We start from the raw sequence: 18,316 nt of genomic DNA, 5'->3' as shown, positions 1-18,316 counted from the left end.
CTCTCTCTCTCTCTCTCTCTCTCTCTCTGTCCTTCTTTCTCTCTCTCTCTCTCTCCCCTCTCTCTCTCTCCTTTTCTCTCTCTTTTCTCTCATTCTCTCTCACACAGGAAATGCTTGGATTTAACTAAAACAAAATCATCAGAAGGATGTGTATGGAATGTTTTCTCAATCCTGTTTTTTCAGGGGTGGGGGGGAGAGAGAGAGAGAAAGAGAGAAAGAAGGACAGAGAGAGAGAGAAAGAGAGTGAGTGAGAGAGAGAGAGAGAGAGAGAGAGAGAGAGAGAGAGAGAGAGAGAGAGAGAGACATGGCCTTTATGTTAGCGTGTTTTCAGCACCTGGTCTCACTCTACACCACTGAGAGATTAAACTCTTGCTGTATGCAGATAACCTGGTCCTGCTGTCCCCCAGTTCTCAGGGTCTACAGCAGAACCTGGACCTGCTGCAGCAGTGATGTAGTCCTGGACCCTGACATTCAACCTCAACAAAACCAAAATCATTTTATTCTTTCGGCTTCTTCCATTAGGGGGCGCCACAGCGGATCATCCGTCTCCATACCCCCTGTCCTCTACATCTGCCTCTTTCACACCAACTACCTGAATGTCTTCCCTCACCACATCCATAAACCTCCTCCTTGGTCTTCCTCTTTTCCTCCTTCCTGGTGTCTCCATCCTCAGCATTCTCCTACTGATATACCCCATGTCCCTCCTCTGCACATGTCCAAACCACCTCAATCTCACCCCCCTCACCTTGTCTCCAAAACGTCCTACATGCGCTGTCCCTCTAATAAACTAATTTCTAATCCTGTCCATCGTCATCACTCCCAACAAACATCTCAACATCTTCAGCTCTGCTACCTCCAGCTCCACCTCCTGTCTTTTACTCAATGCCACTGTCTCTAATTCATCTCAGGTCTCACCACAGTCCTATAAACTTTCCCTTTCACTCTCACAGATACTCTTCTATCACAAATCACTCCTGCTATCACTCTTCTCCACCCACTCCACCCTGCCTGCACTCTTTTCTTCACTTCTCTAACACTCTCACAGATACTCTTTTATCACAAATCACTCCTGCCACAACAAAACCAAAATCTTCTTCCAAAAAGCTCCAGCTCTCAGGGACCTAAACACACATTCAGGTTATTGAGCCAAAACTACACCTTCCTCGTACAGAACATGTACCAACACACACCACCAACACACACACACACACATCACACCTACCACCAACACACACCATCAACACACACCACGCATCAACACACACCACCAACAAACCGTGTACCAACACACACATCACCAACGCACACACATCACACCTACCACCAACTCACACCATCAACACACACACAAGCACCAACACACACCACCAACAAACCGTGTACCAACACACACATCACCAACACACACATCACACCTACCACCAACACACCATCAACACACACACACCACGCACCAACACACCGTGTACCAACACACACACACCAACACACACACATCACACCTAGCACCAACACACCATAAACACACACCACCAACACACACCACCAACAAACCGTGTACCAACACACACATCACCAACGCACACACATCACACCTACCACCAACTCACACCATCAACACACACACACCAAGCACCAACACACACCACCAACAAACCGTACCAACACACACATCACCAACACACACACATCACACCTACCACCAACACACACCATCAACACACACACACACGCACCAACACACCGTGTACCAACACACACACCACCAACACACACATCACACCTAGCACCAACACACACCATCAACACACACCACCAACAAACCGTGTACCAACACACACATCACCAACGCACACACATCACACCTACCACCAACTCACACCATCAACACACACACACCAAGCACCAACACACACCACCAACAAACCGTGTACCAACACACACATCACCAACACAAACACATCACACCTACCACCAACACACACCATCAACACACACACACACCACGCACCAACACACCGTGTACCAACACACACACCACCAACACACACACATATCACACCTAGCACCAACACACACCATAAACACACACACACACACACAAACACACACCACCAACAAACCGTGTACCAACACACACACCACCAACACACACCACCACACACACCATCAACACACACACCACGCACCAACACACACACCACCAACACACACATCACACCTAGCACCAACACACACCGTCAACACACACACACCACGCACCAACACACACCACCAACAAAGCGTGTAACAACACACACATCACCAACACACACTATCAACACACACACACCACGCACCAACACACCGTGTACCAACACACACAATACCAACACACACACATCACCTAGCACCAACACACCACCAACAAACCGTGTATCCACACACATCACCAACACACACACATCACACCTACCACCAATACACAACATCAACACACACACACACACATCACACCTACCACCAATACACACCTCCAACAAACCGTGTACCAACACACACCACCAACACGCACATCACACCCAACACCAACACACTACACACACCACAGACATCACACCCACACACCAACAAACCACCAACACACACATCACACCTACCACCAACACACACACACGCACCAACACACACCACACATCACCCCACCATCAACACATCACACACACCACGCAGCAACACACACACACATCACACCCAACACCAACACACACACACGCACCAACACACTACACACACACACATCACAACCAACACCAACACACACCACCAACACACACTACACATCACATCACACACCAGCAATACACACACACACACTTGCACACACACACACACACACACACACACACCTACACACATCAACACACCACCAACTCACACTACCATACCAACACACATTACACACACACACATCAACACACACTAACACACCACTAATAACACATGCAGGCCATAATTAGGGCTGATATCTGCTTCTCCTAAACATCCAAAAAGGCCAATCACATTTCTGGAAAAGGAGAGCGACCCAAAATCATATTTACTAACACACACACACACACACACACACACACACACACACACACACACACACACATATATATATATATATATATATATATACACAGAGAGAGAGAGAGAGAGAGAGAGAGAGAGGTAATATCTTGTTTTAACTTCATGGTTTTCTCCAAGCACTTACTGTTCCCAAGTACTCACACACACACACACAAACACACACACATTCAGTAAACCTCGCCCTCTTTATTTTCTCTCAGTAATATTAATGTACCAGGATGTCTGAAATGTCTAATGGGTTTGTGTGTGTGTGAGTGTGTGTGTGTGTGCGCGTCCTCTGTCTTATTACTTCATCATGCCTCTATCTAGATCCTGCAGTCCTCACATTCCTCACATTGTACAAACTTAATATACAGTGTGTGTGAGTGTAAGTGTGTGTGTGTGTGTGTGTGTGTGTGTGTGTGTGTGTGTGTGTGTGTGTGTGTGTGTGTGCATGGTACTTGGTTGTACTGGGAAGTGGGAGCACACCGCATGTCAGAAACCTCAAGCTGGGAGATACAACATGTGATCAAAGAAAAGGGTTTACTTTTGATGATCAAACAGAGAAATATATTTTTATCTTTGAAAAGAACGAGATTTAAAAAAGATCAAAGGAAACTGTTTTATTCTATTGGTGTTCTATCAGCCATTTCTGCTAATTCTGTTGACGAATTCTCAGACTTATAGGGAATCTTTCGACGAATTTCCGATCATCGTCTCAAACTGAGACACGTGGAAGTGGTTACGTTTTACATATCAGCTTCACGTCAAATCAAATGTGCGTTTTTTTTTTTTTTTGTTTAGAAATATTTTCACCATAATCTTTTTTAAGAAATTACTTTTTTGTCAGAAATATTAATTAGGAGTGTGTGTGTGTGTGTGTGTGTGTGTGTGTGTGTGTGTGTGTGTGTGTAGATGTGACAGGGTTATTTCCAGAGTGTATGATGGTGTTATTTGATATCTGGATTTTTCTATTAAAACTTGGTCAACTTTATTTTTGTATTTTTAAAGAGTATACGAAAAGTGGATTAAGTGTGTGTGTGTGTGTGTTGCAGGCAGGCAGTGATGGAGAGAGCATAGGGAACTGTCCCTTCTCGCAGCGTCTCTTCATGATCCTGTGGCTGAAGGGTGTGGTGTTTAACGTCACCACTGTCGACCTGAAAAGGTACGCTCAATCCTCCGCTCACCTGCAAGGACAGAGTCAAGCTGTTATGGGAAAACAATCACTGTTTTATTTCTCTTAATCAATCAAATTAAACTTTAACTAATAAATATGTATATATAATGATATACCCCATGTCCCTCCTCTGCACATGTCCAAACCATCTCAGTCTCACCTCCCTCACCTTGTCTCCAAAACGTCCTACATGTGCTGTCCCTCTAATAAACTCATTTCTAATCCTGTCCATCGTCGTCACTCCCAACGAACATCTCAACATCTTCAGCTCTGCTACCTCCAGCTCCACCTCCTGTCTTTTACTCAATGCCACTGTCTCTAATCCATACAACATCTCAGGTCTCACCACAGTCCTATAAACTTTCCCTTTCACTCTCACAGATACTCTTCTATCACAAATCACTCCTGCTATCACTCTTCTCCACCCACTCCACCCTGCTCTCACTCTTTTCTTCACTTCTCTAACACACTCTCCATTACTTTACACTGTTGACCCCAGGTACCTGAACTCCTCTACCTTCTCCACCTCTTCTCCCTGCAACCGCACCCCTCCACTGCCCTCCCTCTCATTCACACACATGTACTCTGTCTTACTCCTACTCACTTTCATTCCCCTTCTCTCCAGCATGTACCTCCACCTCTCCAGGCTCTTCTCAACCTGCTCCCTACTCTCACCACAAATCACAATATCATCCACAAACATCATAGTCCACAGCGACTCCTGTCTGACCTCATCCCTCAACCTGTCCATCACCACTACAAACAGGAAAGGGCTCAGAGCAGATCCTTGATGCAGTCCAACCTTCACCTTGAACCAGTCTGTCGTTTCTACTGCACACTTCACTGCTGTCACACTGCCCTCATACATGTCCTGCACCACCCTCACATACTTCTCTGACACACCAACTCCCACTTGTGGAGTAGAAGCACTGATGACATTTATCATCACCCCTTCAACTTCCAGCTTCACCTTCATCACCCTATCAGAAACTCTCTTCACCTCCACTACACTCTTACTGTACTCTTCTTTCAGAATCCCCCCTACACCATTTCTCTTTCCATCCACACCATGATAGAACAGTTTAAACACCTCCAATGATCCTGCTCTTACTCCCTTTCCACTTGTTCTCCTGAACACACAACATTTCTACCTTTCTCCTCTCCATCATATCAGCTCCCTCCCTCCCTTTACCCGTCATAGTACCAGCATTTAAAGTACCAACCCGAAACTCCACTCTCCTCCACTTCTCCTTTTCCTGCTGTCTCTGTAGATGTCTTCCTCCTCTCCTTCTCCTCCTTCAGCCAACAGCAGCACAGTTTACACCAGTACCCTGTTGTTAATGATACCTGTGGTGGTATGAAGTTCTGATTCGTGATCTGCATATTTGATTTGGCACATGAACTTGGAGCTGATGAACTCTGACCAGTCAGAAACTAGTATTCGGACACGCCCTGTTCCAACATCATAAAACATCTCTCTCTCCTTCTCTCTCTCCCTTTCACTCTTTCTCTCTCCCTGTTTTTCACATATGATCCTGATCCAGCCTTCAGCACACAGAAGAAGCATTGTGTGTGTTTTATTTCTCCTCGGCTGAACACTAACGTCTCTATGCAGAACCAGTTCACACAGCAGCTCCATCTCAGACCATGTCTCTCACACACACACACACACACACACACACACACACCATGTTCTGCCACCAGAACTTCCTTCGCTCATGCCAGAGATGTGAAGTCACTTCCTGTTGTTGTTCCCAGGAGAGTGTTTCAGCAGAAGCAATGATCCAGACGGCCGGCTCCAGCAGAAACTCTCTTATCAAAACACTAAATAATGATAAAGAATGTGTTCTTGTGTGCACACACACACACTCGCACACACACTCACACACACACACACACACACACACACACACACACACACACACACACACACACATTGCACTATGTTTATAAGGGGGGCCACAGACACTCGGCCCCTGCCAAACCGTTATTTATTTTTATTTATTTTATTTATTTTTTAATAAATGTTTAAAACAATTAATTGGTAAACAATAAATTTTTCATACATTTGTATTAAAAAGTGAAATAATTTCATAAAAAAGTAAATTATTTTACTATAAAAAGCAAAGCATTTTTTTTTGTAAAATATTTATAAAACAAAAATTATTGTAATTTGCAAAATAAAGCCAATGATTATAATTGATGAAGTGAAAAAGTGTATTTAAACACGACCTCGACACATCAATCACTTCTGCGAAAGGGGCGGAGCTTCTTAATGCTCATGGCTGCTTGTGTGGATTTGTATAGAAGGTCGTGTAGGAAAAGATCCTGAGATCAGGCACAAGGTTTAGGGAGTGGTCACAGACAGGGGGCGGAGCTAACAGCAGAGGGGCATCTCTTCGGTGCTGCTGCACGACCGAATCCTTCTTCTTGTTTTTGTTTTTTTTTGCATTTGCATATTTTGCTCATTTCCCCTGAGGCAAGTTTTTCATTTGCATTTGCTCTGATGTTTGTTTCGTTCTGAACACACTGACTCGAGTTAGCAAGAAATACACAAACATCAAACATCCTACACTCCATAATCCGCTCTACATTCACCTGGACGACTAGGTGTGCGTGCGTGTGTGTGCGTGTTTGTGTGCGTGTGTGTGTGTGGCTTTATTATTTATTGTTTGTTGTATTTTATGCTGCAGGTCCGCAAACTCCTCTGTCATCCAAGTTTCATTATATGCAGCAATTAAGCCGGCCCACTGCACAGACACACCTGGAAAACACACACACACACATGAATGAATGAACGACATCCCTTTGTGTTGCAGCAGTTAGTTTCTGGAAACTACTGGGCCGCTGGTTATTGTTGTTCACCGGATGCCTCCTGACCTGCTAATGGAACACCAACACACACACACACACACACACACACACACACACACACTTTTAAAGGAAAACTGCTGTCTCTAACTCAAGCGCAAAAAAGTCTCTATACATCAGCAATTTTGTTTTAAGCACAACAGAGATGAAGCTTTGTGTAGTCTGATGTAACAAATGTGTCGCGTCATGAGATGATGTTTTTGATCAAACAGAGTTTTTAATCAATTAAGCAGCACATGACTGATTTATAGATATAAGCTGTAACGGAGGATTATGTTTTTTGTGTGTGTGTGTGTGTGTGTGTGTGTGTGTGTGTGTGTGTGTGTGTGTGTGTGTGGTCAGGAAACCAGCAGATCTACAAAACCTAGCTCCTGGAACACACCCTCCCTTCATCACGTTCAACGGCGAAGTAAAAACTGATGTAAACAAGATCGAGGAGTTCCTGGAGGATGTGCTCAGCCCACCCAAGTGAGTGTGTGGTTGTGTGTGAGAGAATGTGAGGTTGTGTGTGTTTGTGTGAGATGTGTAAGAGTAAGTGTGTGAGGTTCTGTAAGAGTGTGTGTGTGTGAGGTGTGTGTGTGTGTGTGTGTGTGTGTGTGTGTGTGTGTGTGAGAGAGAGAGAGTGTGTATGTGAGGTTGTGAATGTCTGTGTGTGTGAGTGTTTAAGATTGTGTGAGTGTGGTTGTGTGAGTGTGTGGTTGTGTGAGGTTAAGTGTGTGTTTGCGAGAGTGTGAGTGTGTGGTTGTGTGTGTGTATGATTGTGTGTGTGTGTGAGGTGGTGTGCAAGTGTGTAAGGTTGTGTGTGTGTGTGTTTGCGCAAGTGTGTGTTTGCGCATGTGTGTGTGTGTGTGTGTGTGAGGTGGTGTGCAACTGTGTAAGGTTGTGTGATTACATGTGTGTGAGTGTGTGTGTGTGTGTGTGTGTGTGTGAGTGTGTGGTTGTGTGTGTGTGTGTGTGTGTGTGTGTGTGTGTGTGTGTGTGTGTGTGTGTGTGTGTGTGTGGTCAGGAAACCAGCAGATCTACAAAACCTAGCTCCTGAACACACCCTCCCTTCATCACGTTCAACGGCAGTAAAACTGATGTAAACAAGATCGAGGAGTTCCTGGAGGATGTGCTCAGCCCACCCAAGTGAGTGTGTGTGGTTGTGTGTGAGAGAATGTGTGAGGTTGTGTGTGTGTTTGTGTGAGATGTGTAAGAGTAAGTGTGTGAGGTTCTGTAAGAGTGTGTATGTGAGGTTGTGTGTGTGTGTGTGTGTGTGTGTGTGTGTGTGTGTGTGTGTGAGAGAGAGAGAGTGTGTGTATGTGAGGTTGTGAATGTCTGTGTGTGTGAGTGTTTAAGATTGTGTGAGTGTGTGGTTGTGTGAGTGTGTGGTTGTGTGAGGTTAAGTGTGTGTTTGCGAGAGAGTGTGAGTGTGTGGTTGTGTGTGTGTGATGTGTGTGTGTGAGGTGGTGTGCAAGTGTGTAAGGTTGTGTGTGTGTGTGTTTGCGCAAGTGTGTGTTTGCGCATGTGTGTGGTGGTGTGTGTGGTGGTGTGCAACTGTGTAAGGTTGTGTGATTGCATGTGTGTGAGTGTGAGATTGTGTGTGTGTGTGTGTGTGTGTGTGTGTGTGTGTGTGTGAGGTTGTGTGCAGTGTGTAAAATTGTGTGTGTGTGTGAGGTGGTGTGTAAGATTGTGTGTGTGTGTGTGTGAGGTGGTGTGTGTGTGTGTGAGTGTGTGAGTGTGTGTGTGTGTGTGTGTGTGTGTGTGTGTGTGTGTGTGTGTGTGTGTGTGTGTGTGTGGTGTGTGTGAGTGTGTGGTGTGTGTGAGTGTGTGTGTGAGTGGTGTGAGTGTGTGTGTGGTGTGTGTGTGTGAGGTGGTGTGAGTGTGTAAGTGTGTGAGGTGGTGTGTGAGTGTAAAATTGTGTGTGTGTGTGTGTGTGAGGTGGTGTGCAAGTGTGTAAGGTTGTGTGTGTGTGTGTGTGTTTGCGCAAGTGTGTGTTTGCATGTGTGTGGTGGTGTGTGTGTGAGGTGGTGTGCAACTGTGTAAGGTTGTGTGATTGCATGTGTGAGTGTGAGATTGTGTGTGTGTGTGTGTGTGTGTGTGTGTGTGAGGTTGTGTGCGAGTGTGTAAAATTGTGTGTGTGTGTGAGATTGTGTGTGTGTAAGTGTGTGTGTGTGTGTGTGAGGTGGTGTGTGAGTGTAAGATTGTGTGAGTGTGTGTGTGTGTGTGTGTGTGTGTGTGTGTGTGTGTGTGTGTGTGTGTGTGTGTGTGTGTGTGTGTTGTGTGTGTGTGTGTGTGTGTGTGTGTGAGGTGGTGTGTGAGTGTAGATTGTGTGTGTGTGTGAGGTGGTGTGAGTGTGTAAGATTGTGTGTGTGTGAGTGTGTGGTGTGTGAGTGTAAAATTGTGTGTGTGTGTGTGTGTGTGTGTGTGTGTGTGTGTGTGTGAGCGGTGGTGTGTGTGTGTGGTGTGTGTGTGAGCGGTGGTGTGTGTGTAAGATTGTGTGAGTGTGTAAGATTGTGTGTGTGGTGGTGTGCAGTGTGTAAGATTGTGTGTGTGTGTGAGGTGTGTGAGTGTAAGATTGTGTGAGTGTAAGATTGTGTGTGTGTGTGTGTGTGTGTGTGTGTGGTGTGTGAGTGTAGATTGTGTGTGTGAGGTGGTGTGCAGTGTGTAAGATGTGTGTGTGAGTGTAAGATTGTGTGAGTGTGTAAGATTGTGTGTAAGATTGTGTGAGTGTAAGATTGTGTGTGTGTGTGAGGTGGTGTGAGTGTAAGATTGTGTGTGTGTGAGGTGGTGTGTGTGTGGTGGTGTGTGTGTGTGAGGTGGTGTGAGTGTGTAAGATTGTGTGTGTGTGTGTGTGTGTGTGTGTGTGTGTGTGTGTGTGTGGTGTGAGTGTGTGAGTGTGTAAGTGTGTGTGTGTGTGTGGTGGTGTGTGTGTAAGTGTGTGAGTGTGTGAGTGTGTGTGAGGTGGTGTGTGTGTGTGAGTGTAAGATTGTGTGTGTGTGTGTGTGTGTGTGTGAGGTGGTGTGTGTGTAAGTGTGTGTGTGTGTGTGAGTGTGTAAGAGTGTGTGTGTGTGTGTGTGTGTGTGTGTGGTGGTGTGCAGTGTGTAAGATTGTGTGTGTGTGTGAGGTAGTGTGTGTGTAAGATTGTGTGTGTGTGTGTGTGTGTGTGTGTGTGTGTGTGTGTGTGTGTGGTGTGTGAGTGTGTAAGATTGTGTGTGTGTGAGGTGGTGTGAGTGTAAGATTGTGTGTGTGTGTGAGTGTGTGTGTGTGTGTGTGTGTGTGTGTGTGTGTGTGTGTGTGTGTGTGTGTGAGGTGGTGTGCAAGTGTAAGATTGTGTGTGTGTGAGGTGGTGTGTGTGTGTGTGAGGTGTGTGAGTGTGTAAGTGTGTGTGTGTGTGTGTGTGAGGTGGTGTGAGTGTAAGATGGTGTGTGTGTGTGAGGTGTGTGTGAGGTGTGTGTGTGTGTGTGTGTGTGTGTGTGTGTGTGAGGTGGTGTGTGTGTGTGTGTGTGTGTGTGTGTAAGAGAGGTGGTGTAAGATTGTGTGAGTGTGTGTGTGTGTGTGTGTGTGTGTGTGTGTGTGTAAGAGAGAGGTGGTGTGTAAGATTGTGTGAGTGTGTGTGTGTGTGTGTGTGTGTGTGTGTGTAAGAGAGGTGGTGTGTAAGATTGTGTGAGTGTGTGTGTGTGTGTGAGTGTGTGTTCATGTTCATGTTTTTGCTCTCAGGTACTCGAAGCTCAGCGCTCGTCATCCCGAGTCCAACACAGCAGGCATGGACATCTTCGCCAAGTTCTCCGCTTACATCAAGAACTCCAAACCCGACGCCAACGAGGGTGAGAGAGAGTTTTACACACACGCACACACACGCACACACGCACACACACACGCACACACAAACCGGCCTGTGTGTGTCTCGAGTGATAATGAACAAACACAATACATTCGTGAAAGTGTGATGTAAATCAAGCACATCCTCGTTGACAAGCGTGCGACACACACACACACACACACACACACACACACACACACACACACACACACAGTCATTTACCGATAGACACTGCCTCCAGCTCTCTTATCCATAATTTACATATCACACACACACGCACACACGCATGCACGCACAGCTGCAGGGGATTCATCACTCTGCTTCTCCTTTAACGTTTTTTTTACCTTTAATCTCAAAAAAGCAAAGTTCAAGGTCACATATCTGTCATGTACATATTACCTGTGTGTGTGTATGTGTGTGTGTGTGTGTGTGTGTGTGTGTGTGTGTGTGTGTGTGTGTGTGTGTGTGTGTGTGTGTGTACTAAAAATTTTGTAATTTATAGTGTATATATAATATTACATTTTGTACACTATATTTGTAATAAATTGTTTATATAGATATTGAATTGATTTAAATATAATTATATTTATTATAATTAATATAGCTTAATATAATTTTATTAAAAATGTTTAATATTTTTATTAAATGTCAAAAAAAAAGTTTAAATGTTAATATACAGAGACCTGATTATTTATTTATTTATTTATTTATTTATTTATTTATTTATCTATTTATCATATTCACACTATTTTTGTAATAAATTTGTTTATTTTATGAGATCTGATGGTTTTTTTTAATTTGGTTATTTTGTTGTACTCTGGCGCCCTCATGTGGCAGTTTAGGGAAAGTGCAGAAGTGCTGATCGTGAGTTCTTTGTTCTTGATCAAATGTTCAAATCTTTATTTACGCGTGACGCGTTTATTTAAAAGGCATTCACACCTAATCCACACGGGTTTTTGATTCTGAGTGAACAGAAGGCACTTTGTTGCTTTAGTAACAGCTCACATACTATGTGACGTGTGTCATTATAGATGTAGTGAAGTCAGGAGTCTCCAGTGTCGGTGCTTTGTCAAGTTTTATCACCTCTTTTGAACAAATGATCTTTTATTTGTTTTTGTTTTTTAATGCGGTTGCATTAATAAAGAATGAATAAGATTGTTCTTTATAATTGTAAGAATTTAATAGAATAATAGATCACGCTGAGATTATTCACATGATGGACCTCCAGCCTCAGTGTTCATGTTCTGCAAAAACATTGGTTTCAAAGTTTTTATAATCATAGTGATGTAATTAACATTCTGTGTGTGTGTGTGTGTGTTGCAGCTCTGGAGCGAGGTCTGCTGAAGACACTGCAGAAGTTGGATGAGTATCTGCGTTCTCCGCTGCCTGATGAGATCGACCACAACAGCATGGAGGACGTCCAAGTGTCCAGCCGCAAATTCCTGGATGGAGATGAGATGACGCTGGCCGACTGCAACCTGCTGCCCAAACTGCACATCGTCAAGGTGACCTGGAGCACAACGACAAAACCACACACACACACACACACACACACACACACACACACACACACACACACACACACACACGGATCAACAGGAAGACAGTGTCAAATTTGAATACATTTAATATAAAAATATATATTTGGTAATTATCTTAAAAACAAAAATTATATATTCAAGTTTATAGAAATGGTTTTGAATTTTCCTCTTTTTAAAACTATATTTATACAGTACAAACATAGGGAGCTATTTTATCTCAAAAGGTTTTACCTTACAGACGTTTATGTTTCATAAATAATCTGGTTTCATTGACTCATATATTATATATGATATCAAACCACTTAAACCACTCACACTCACACCACTCAAACCACTCACACTACTCAAACCACTCACCCCACTCACACCACTCAAACCACTCACACCACTCACACCACTCACACCACTCACCCCACTCACCCCACTCACCCCACTCAAACCACTCACACTACTCACACCACTCACACCACTCACTACTCAAACCACTCACACCACTCACACCACTCACACCACTCTCACCACTCTCACCACTCACCACTCACCACTCAAACCACTCAAACCACTCACCCCACTCAAACCACTCACACCACTCACACCACTCACCCCACTCAAACCACTCAAACCACTCACACCACTCACACCACTCTCACCACTCACCACTCACCACTCTCACCACTCACCACTCACACCACTCACACCACTCTCACCACTCACACCACTCACACCACTCTCACCACTCACACCACCACACCACTCACACCACTCTCACCACTCTCACCACTCTCACCACTCACACCACTCAAACCACTCAAACCACTCACCCCACTCAAACCACTCACCACTCACCACTCACCCCACTCAAACCACTCAAACCACTCACCACTCACACCACTCACACCACTCTCACCACTCTCACCACTCTCACCACTCACACCACTCACACCACTCACACCACTCACACCACCACACCACTCACACCACTCTCACCACTCACACCACTCACACCACTCACACCACTCACCACTCTCACCACTCTCACCACTCTCACCACTCACACCACTCAAACCACTCACACCACTCACACCACTCAAACCACTCACACTACTCAAACCACTCACACCACTCACACCACTCTCACCACTCACACCACTCACACCACTCACCCCACTCAAACCACTCACACCACTCACACCACTCACACCACCACTCAAACCACTCACACCACTCACACCACTCAAACTACTCACACCACTCAAACCACTCACCCCACTCAAACCACTCACCCCACTCAAACCACTCACCCCACTCACCCCACTCACCCCACTCTCACCACTCACCACTCTCACCACTCTCACCCCTCACACCCCTCACACCCCTCACACCCCTCACACCCCTACACCACTCACACCACTCACACCACTCACACCACTCACACCACTCACACCACTCACACCACTCAAACCACTTACACCACTCACCCCACTCACCCCACTCAAACCGCTCACACCACTCACACCACTCAAACCACTCACACCACTTACACCATTTAAACCACTCACACCATTCAAACCACTCACACCACTACACCACTCACACCACTCACACCACTCAAAGCACTCACACCACTCGCACCACTCAAACCACTTACACCACTCACACCACTACACCACTCAAACCACTTACACCACTCAAACCACTTACCCCACTCACCCCACTCAAACCACTTACCCCACTCACCCCACTCAAACCACTCACACCACTTACACCATTTAAACCACTCACACCATTTAAACCACTCACACCAATACACCACTCACACCACTCACACCTCTCACACCATTTAAACCACTCACACCACTCACACCACTCACACCACTCACACCACTCACACCACTCAAACCACTCACACCACTCACACCACTCACACCACTCACACTACTCAAACCACTTACACCACTCACACCGCTCACACCACTCACACTACTCACACCACTCACACCACTCACACCACTCACACCACTCACACTACTCAAACCACTTACACCACTCACACCACCACACCACTCACACCACTCACACCACTCACACCACTCACACCACTCACACCACTCAAACCACTTACACCACTCACCCCACTCACCCCACTCACACCACCACACCACTCACACCACTCAAACCACTCACACCACTTACACCATTTAAACCACTCACACCATTCAAACCACTCACACCACTACACCACTCACACCACTCACACCACTCAAAGCACTCACACCACTGCACCACTCAAACCACTTACACCACTCACACCACTACACCACTCAAACCACTTACACCACTCAAACCACTTACCCCACTCACCCCACTCAAACCACTTACCCCACTCACCCCACTCAAACCACTCACACCACTTACACCATTTAAACCACTCACACCATTTAAACCACTCACACCAATACACCACTCACACCACTCACACCTCTCACACCATTTAAACCACTCACACCACTCACACCACTCACACCACTCACACCACTCACACCACTCAAACCACTCACACCACTCACACTACTCACACCACTCACACTACTCAAACCACTTACACCACTCACACCTCACACCACTCACACTACTCACACCACTCACCACTCACACCACTCACACCACTCACACTACTCAAACCACTTACACCACTCACACCACTCACACCACTCAAACCACTTACACCACTCACACCACTCACACCACTCAACCATAGGTTTGTTTAGCCATTTCATTCCTCAAAGAAATCAGTAAAATGTCTTTATAATTGATTTATAAATGTCTGAATATTACGAGCGTTTTGACGCATCACACTTTATTATTCGAATTATGCATGTAATGCAGTTGCACTGTTTGAACACTAGAGGTGTCTGTACCTCGCACAGAGGTAAAATTGTCACGATCAGTTTATGCATTAAGAAGAAATAGGTTTATATTTAAAATGAAGGTTAAGTGCAGATAATTTACTATATATAGTATCTCTTTTACTTTACATTTAAACTATTGATATTTGAACAAGTCTGTTTTTTTTTTAAAGGAACAAATCAGCAATTTTGAACAAATCCTTCATGAGTAAAGTCGCGTAATACTTGTGATATTGTATACTTGTGTCCCAGTGATGTTAGGAAGCTGGAGTCAGTGCACAGGGTCACAGCCCTGATACTGCACCCCTGGAGCACAGAGGGTTAAGGGCCTTTGCTCAGCGGCCACAACAGTGGCAGCTTTGTGATACCGGGGCTTGAACTTGCAACCTTCTGATCAGTAATCCAGAGCCTGAACTTCCATTTCATAAATCAGAAATGCTAAAACGTCATGGCATCTATTAAGTGAACGTACTGAGAATGAAACAATGATTCAGTGATGGAAAAAAAAACACGCACACCAGCACCACCTGCTGGCAGAATGATGCAACTTATAAAAAGGAATCAATGACTTTTTCACGTGACTTTTACCTCCTTTTTTTTTTTTTTTTTTTTTTTTTTTAAAGCGTTAAAAGGTTTATCCTGAAAACTTGCCATCTTTAAAGTGAACATTTGGTTCCACCCACATTAGAAAGAGTCTGGTTTTACATTTCTCTCTGTTATACAGCTGAGTTATGAGCCTTGAACGGTGCTGCCACTGCCGGGCCCTTGAGCATGGCCCCTAAACTCTTAAACATTATGGCTGTGACAGATTTACCTCACTGAGACGTTTGTCCCTCTGTCCTCCTCGCAGGTGGTGGTGAAAAAGTACAGAGGCTTTGAGATCCCTAAAGACCTGACAGCCGTGTGGAAGTACCTGAGCAACGCGTACTCCCGCGATGAGTTCACCAACACCTGCCCCAGCGACAAGGAGATCGAGATCGCTTACGCCGACGTGGCCAAGAGGCTCGTCAAATAAACGCCTTCGCCACCAAAACACTCCCTTTTTCTTCCGATATTTTCTATCTATCGTTCTTTTTTTCCCACTGAAACCCCACAACACTGGGACTTCTTTATTTTTCACACAAAGGAAAAAAGACTTTCAGTTGTAGAGGATAATAATAACCCAGTGCATGAAGTCCTGATAGATACGGATCTATTTCATTTCTTACTTTTCACTTCTGTTCAATTCAATTTAACCTTCTGGTTGTTTTTTTTTTCTATCATATGAGAAGTGTTAACCAGTTAACGAGTGTGTATTGGTACAGCGTAATATACAGTAACACACACACACACACACACACACACACACACACACACACACACACACACACACTTCTCCCTGTAGCAGTAAAGGAGAGTATATATTCACCAGCCTTTAGAGTTCTGCTTTTCTTAGTTTGCTTCAAAGCTTCTATTTTCTTGTTTATGAAAGAAATCAGCATCTGAACAGTGTTTGAAGCTCCAGTGTTTTTCTTTTTCCCCATCAAGCACTGACCAGATATTAGACTCCGACATGAAGGTAGACTTTTAAATCGTTTTGTCTTTTTTTTTTTCCCCCCTAATTGATTATAATCTTCATTAAAACTCCACCCACCTGCCTGATTTTTTTTATTTTTTATTTTGGTTTAGTTTTTTCAGCTCAGTGGATCGTCTCAGTCGTCTCAGTCGTCTCAGTCGTATCAGGTGTGTTTGATCGTGCATTTAATCGTAAATGTAAATTAGAAAAATGTAGAAAGAAACACAATGACTGTGAGGACAAGGTGCCAAAAATTTGCCTTTTTTTTTACTTTAAAATAAAAAACAGGATTTTTTATGACGGATCTAAAAAAAGATTTTTGTAATGATTTGATGGTCTGAATGTAGCTGATGAAGGTCTTACTCAGGTGCACGTGTTGGAATACGTCGCCTCTCCGGCCTTCACCGTCTCCTCACAGCGATTTTTCTTTTCTTTCTTTTATACGTTGCACCTCAAATCACAAGTGATTGTACTCGAAGGGAAAAACGATCTGATTGTGTTCCGTGATCCAGAAGGAAAAACATAAAGCTTTATTCTTTTTCTAATGTTGGATTGAAGTGTTTCTGAGCTTCAGGTTTCTCCACCTGTTGGATTTTTTTAGTAGATTAAAATAAAAAGGTACAAAAATTGCATTTATTTACTTTTCCAATTTTTTTCTGTCCTTGTTGGAACCGTGAGTGATGATGATGATGATGATGATGATGATGATGATGAAGGTTCACCACTGAAGTCTGAGGACTTATTTCACATCAAAACAACCAGAGATGTAAGGGTGTCAATACTTATGATAATCAGGATTCTGATCAATATAAACTGATCAGTGTTTTGATTGTAACTGAAAAAACAGGGGAGGAGTCAGGACTGATCCAGGCACCACCTATTAGAGAGAGGGGGAGGAGTCAGGACTGATCCAGGCAGTCAGGACTGATCCAGGCACCACCTATTAGAGAGGGGAGGTCAGGACTGATCCAGGCAGTCAGGACTGATCCAGGCACCGCCTATTAGAGAGAGGGGGAGGAGTCAGGACTGATCCAGGCAGTCAGGACTGATCCAGGCACCGCCTATTAGAGAGAGGGGGAGGAGTCAGGACTGATCCAGGCAGTCAGGACTGATCCAGGCACCGCCTATTAGAGAGGGGAGGAGTCAGGACTGATCCAGGCAGTCAGGACTGATCCAGGCACCGCCTATTAGAGAGAGGGGGAGGAGTCAGGACTGATCCAGGCAGTCAGGACTGATCCAGGCACCGCCTATTAGAGAGAGGGGGAGGAGTCAGGACTGATCCAGGCAGTCAGGACTGATCCAGGCACCGCCTATTAGAGAGAGGGGGAGGAGTCAGGACTGATCCAGGCAGTCAGGACTGATCCAGGCACCGCC

At 44.9% G+C, this 18,316-nt stretch overlaps 1 protein-coding gene across 2 annotated transcripts in view; it reads left to right on the top strand.

Moving 5' to 3' along the window:
- The window catches only part of clic4 (chloride intracellular channel 4), a 30,419-nt gene extending 12,841 nt beyond the window's left edge, over positions 1-17,578 (top strand). For both annotated transcript variants that reach the window (XM_046856057.1, XM_046856058.1), the window contains exons 2-6: positions 4,146-4,255; positions 7,481-7,606; positions 10,838-10,944; positions 12,264-12,445; positions 16,238-17,578. In XM_046856057.1, the coding sequence (XP_046712013.1) occupies positions 4,146-4,255; positions 7,481-7,606; positions 10,838-10,944; positions 12,264-12,445; positions 16,238-16,402 (690 nt within the window). In that variant the 3' untranslated portion in view covers positions 16,403-17,578. The remainder of the gene's footprint in view (positions 1-4,145; positions 4,256-7,480; positions 7,607-10,837; positions 10,945-12,263; positions 12,446-16,237) is intronic.
- The last annotated feature ends 738 nt before the right edge of the window (positions 17,579-18,316 follow it).

Source organism: Silurus meridionalis, chromosome 8 (assembly GCF_014805685.1).
Source record: "Silurus meridionalis isolate SWU-2019-XX chromosome 8, ASM1480568v1, whole genome shotgun sequence".
Lineage (NCBI taxonomy): Eukaryota > Metazoa > Chordata > Actinopteri > Siluriformes > Siluridae > Silurus > Silurus meridionalis.
This window is presented reverse-complemented; position numbering and strand designations above follow the sequence as displayed.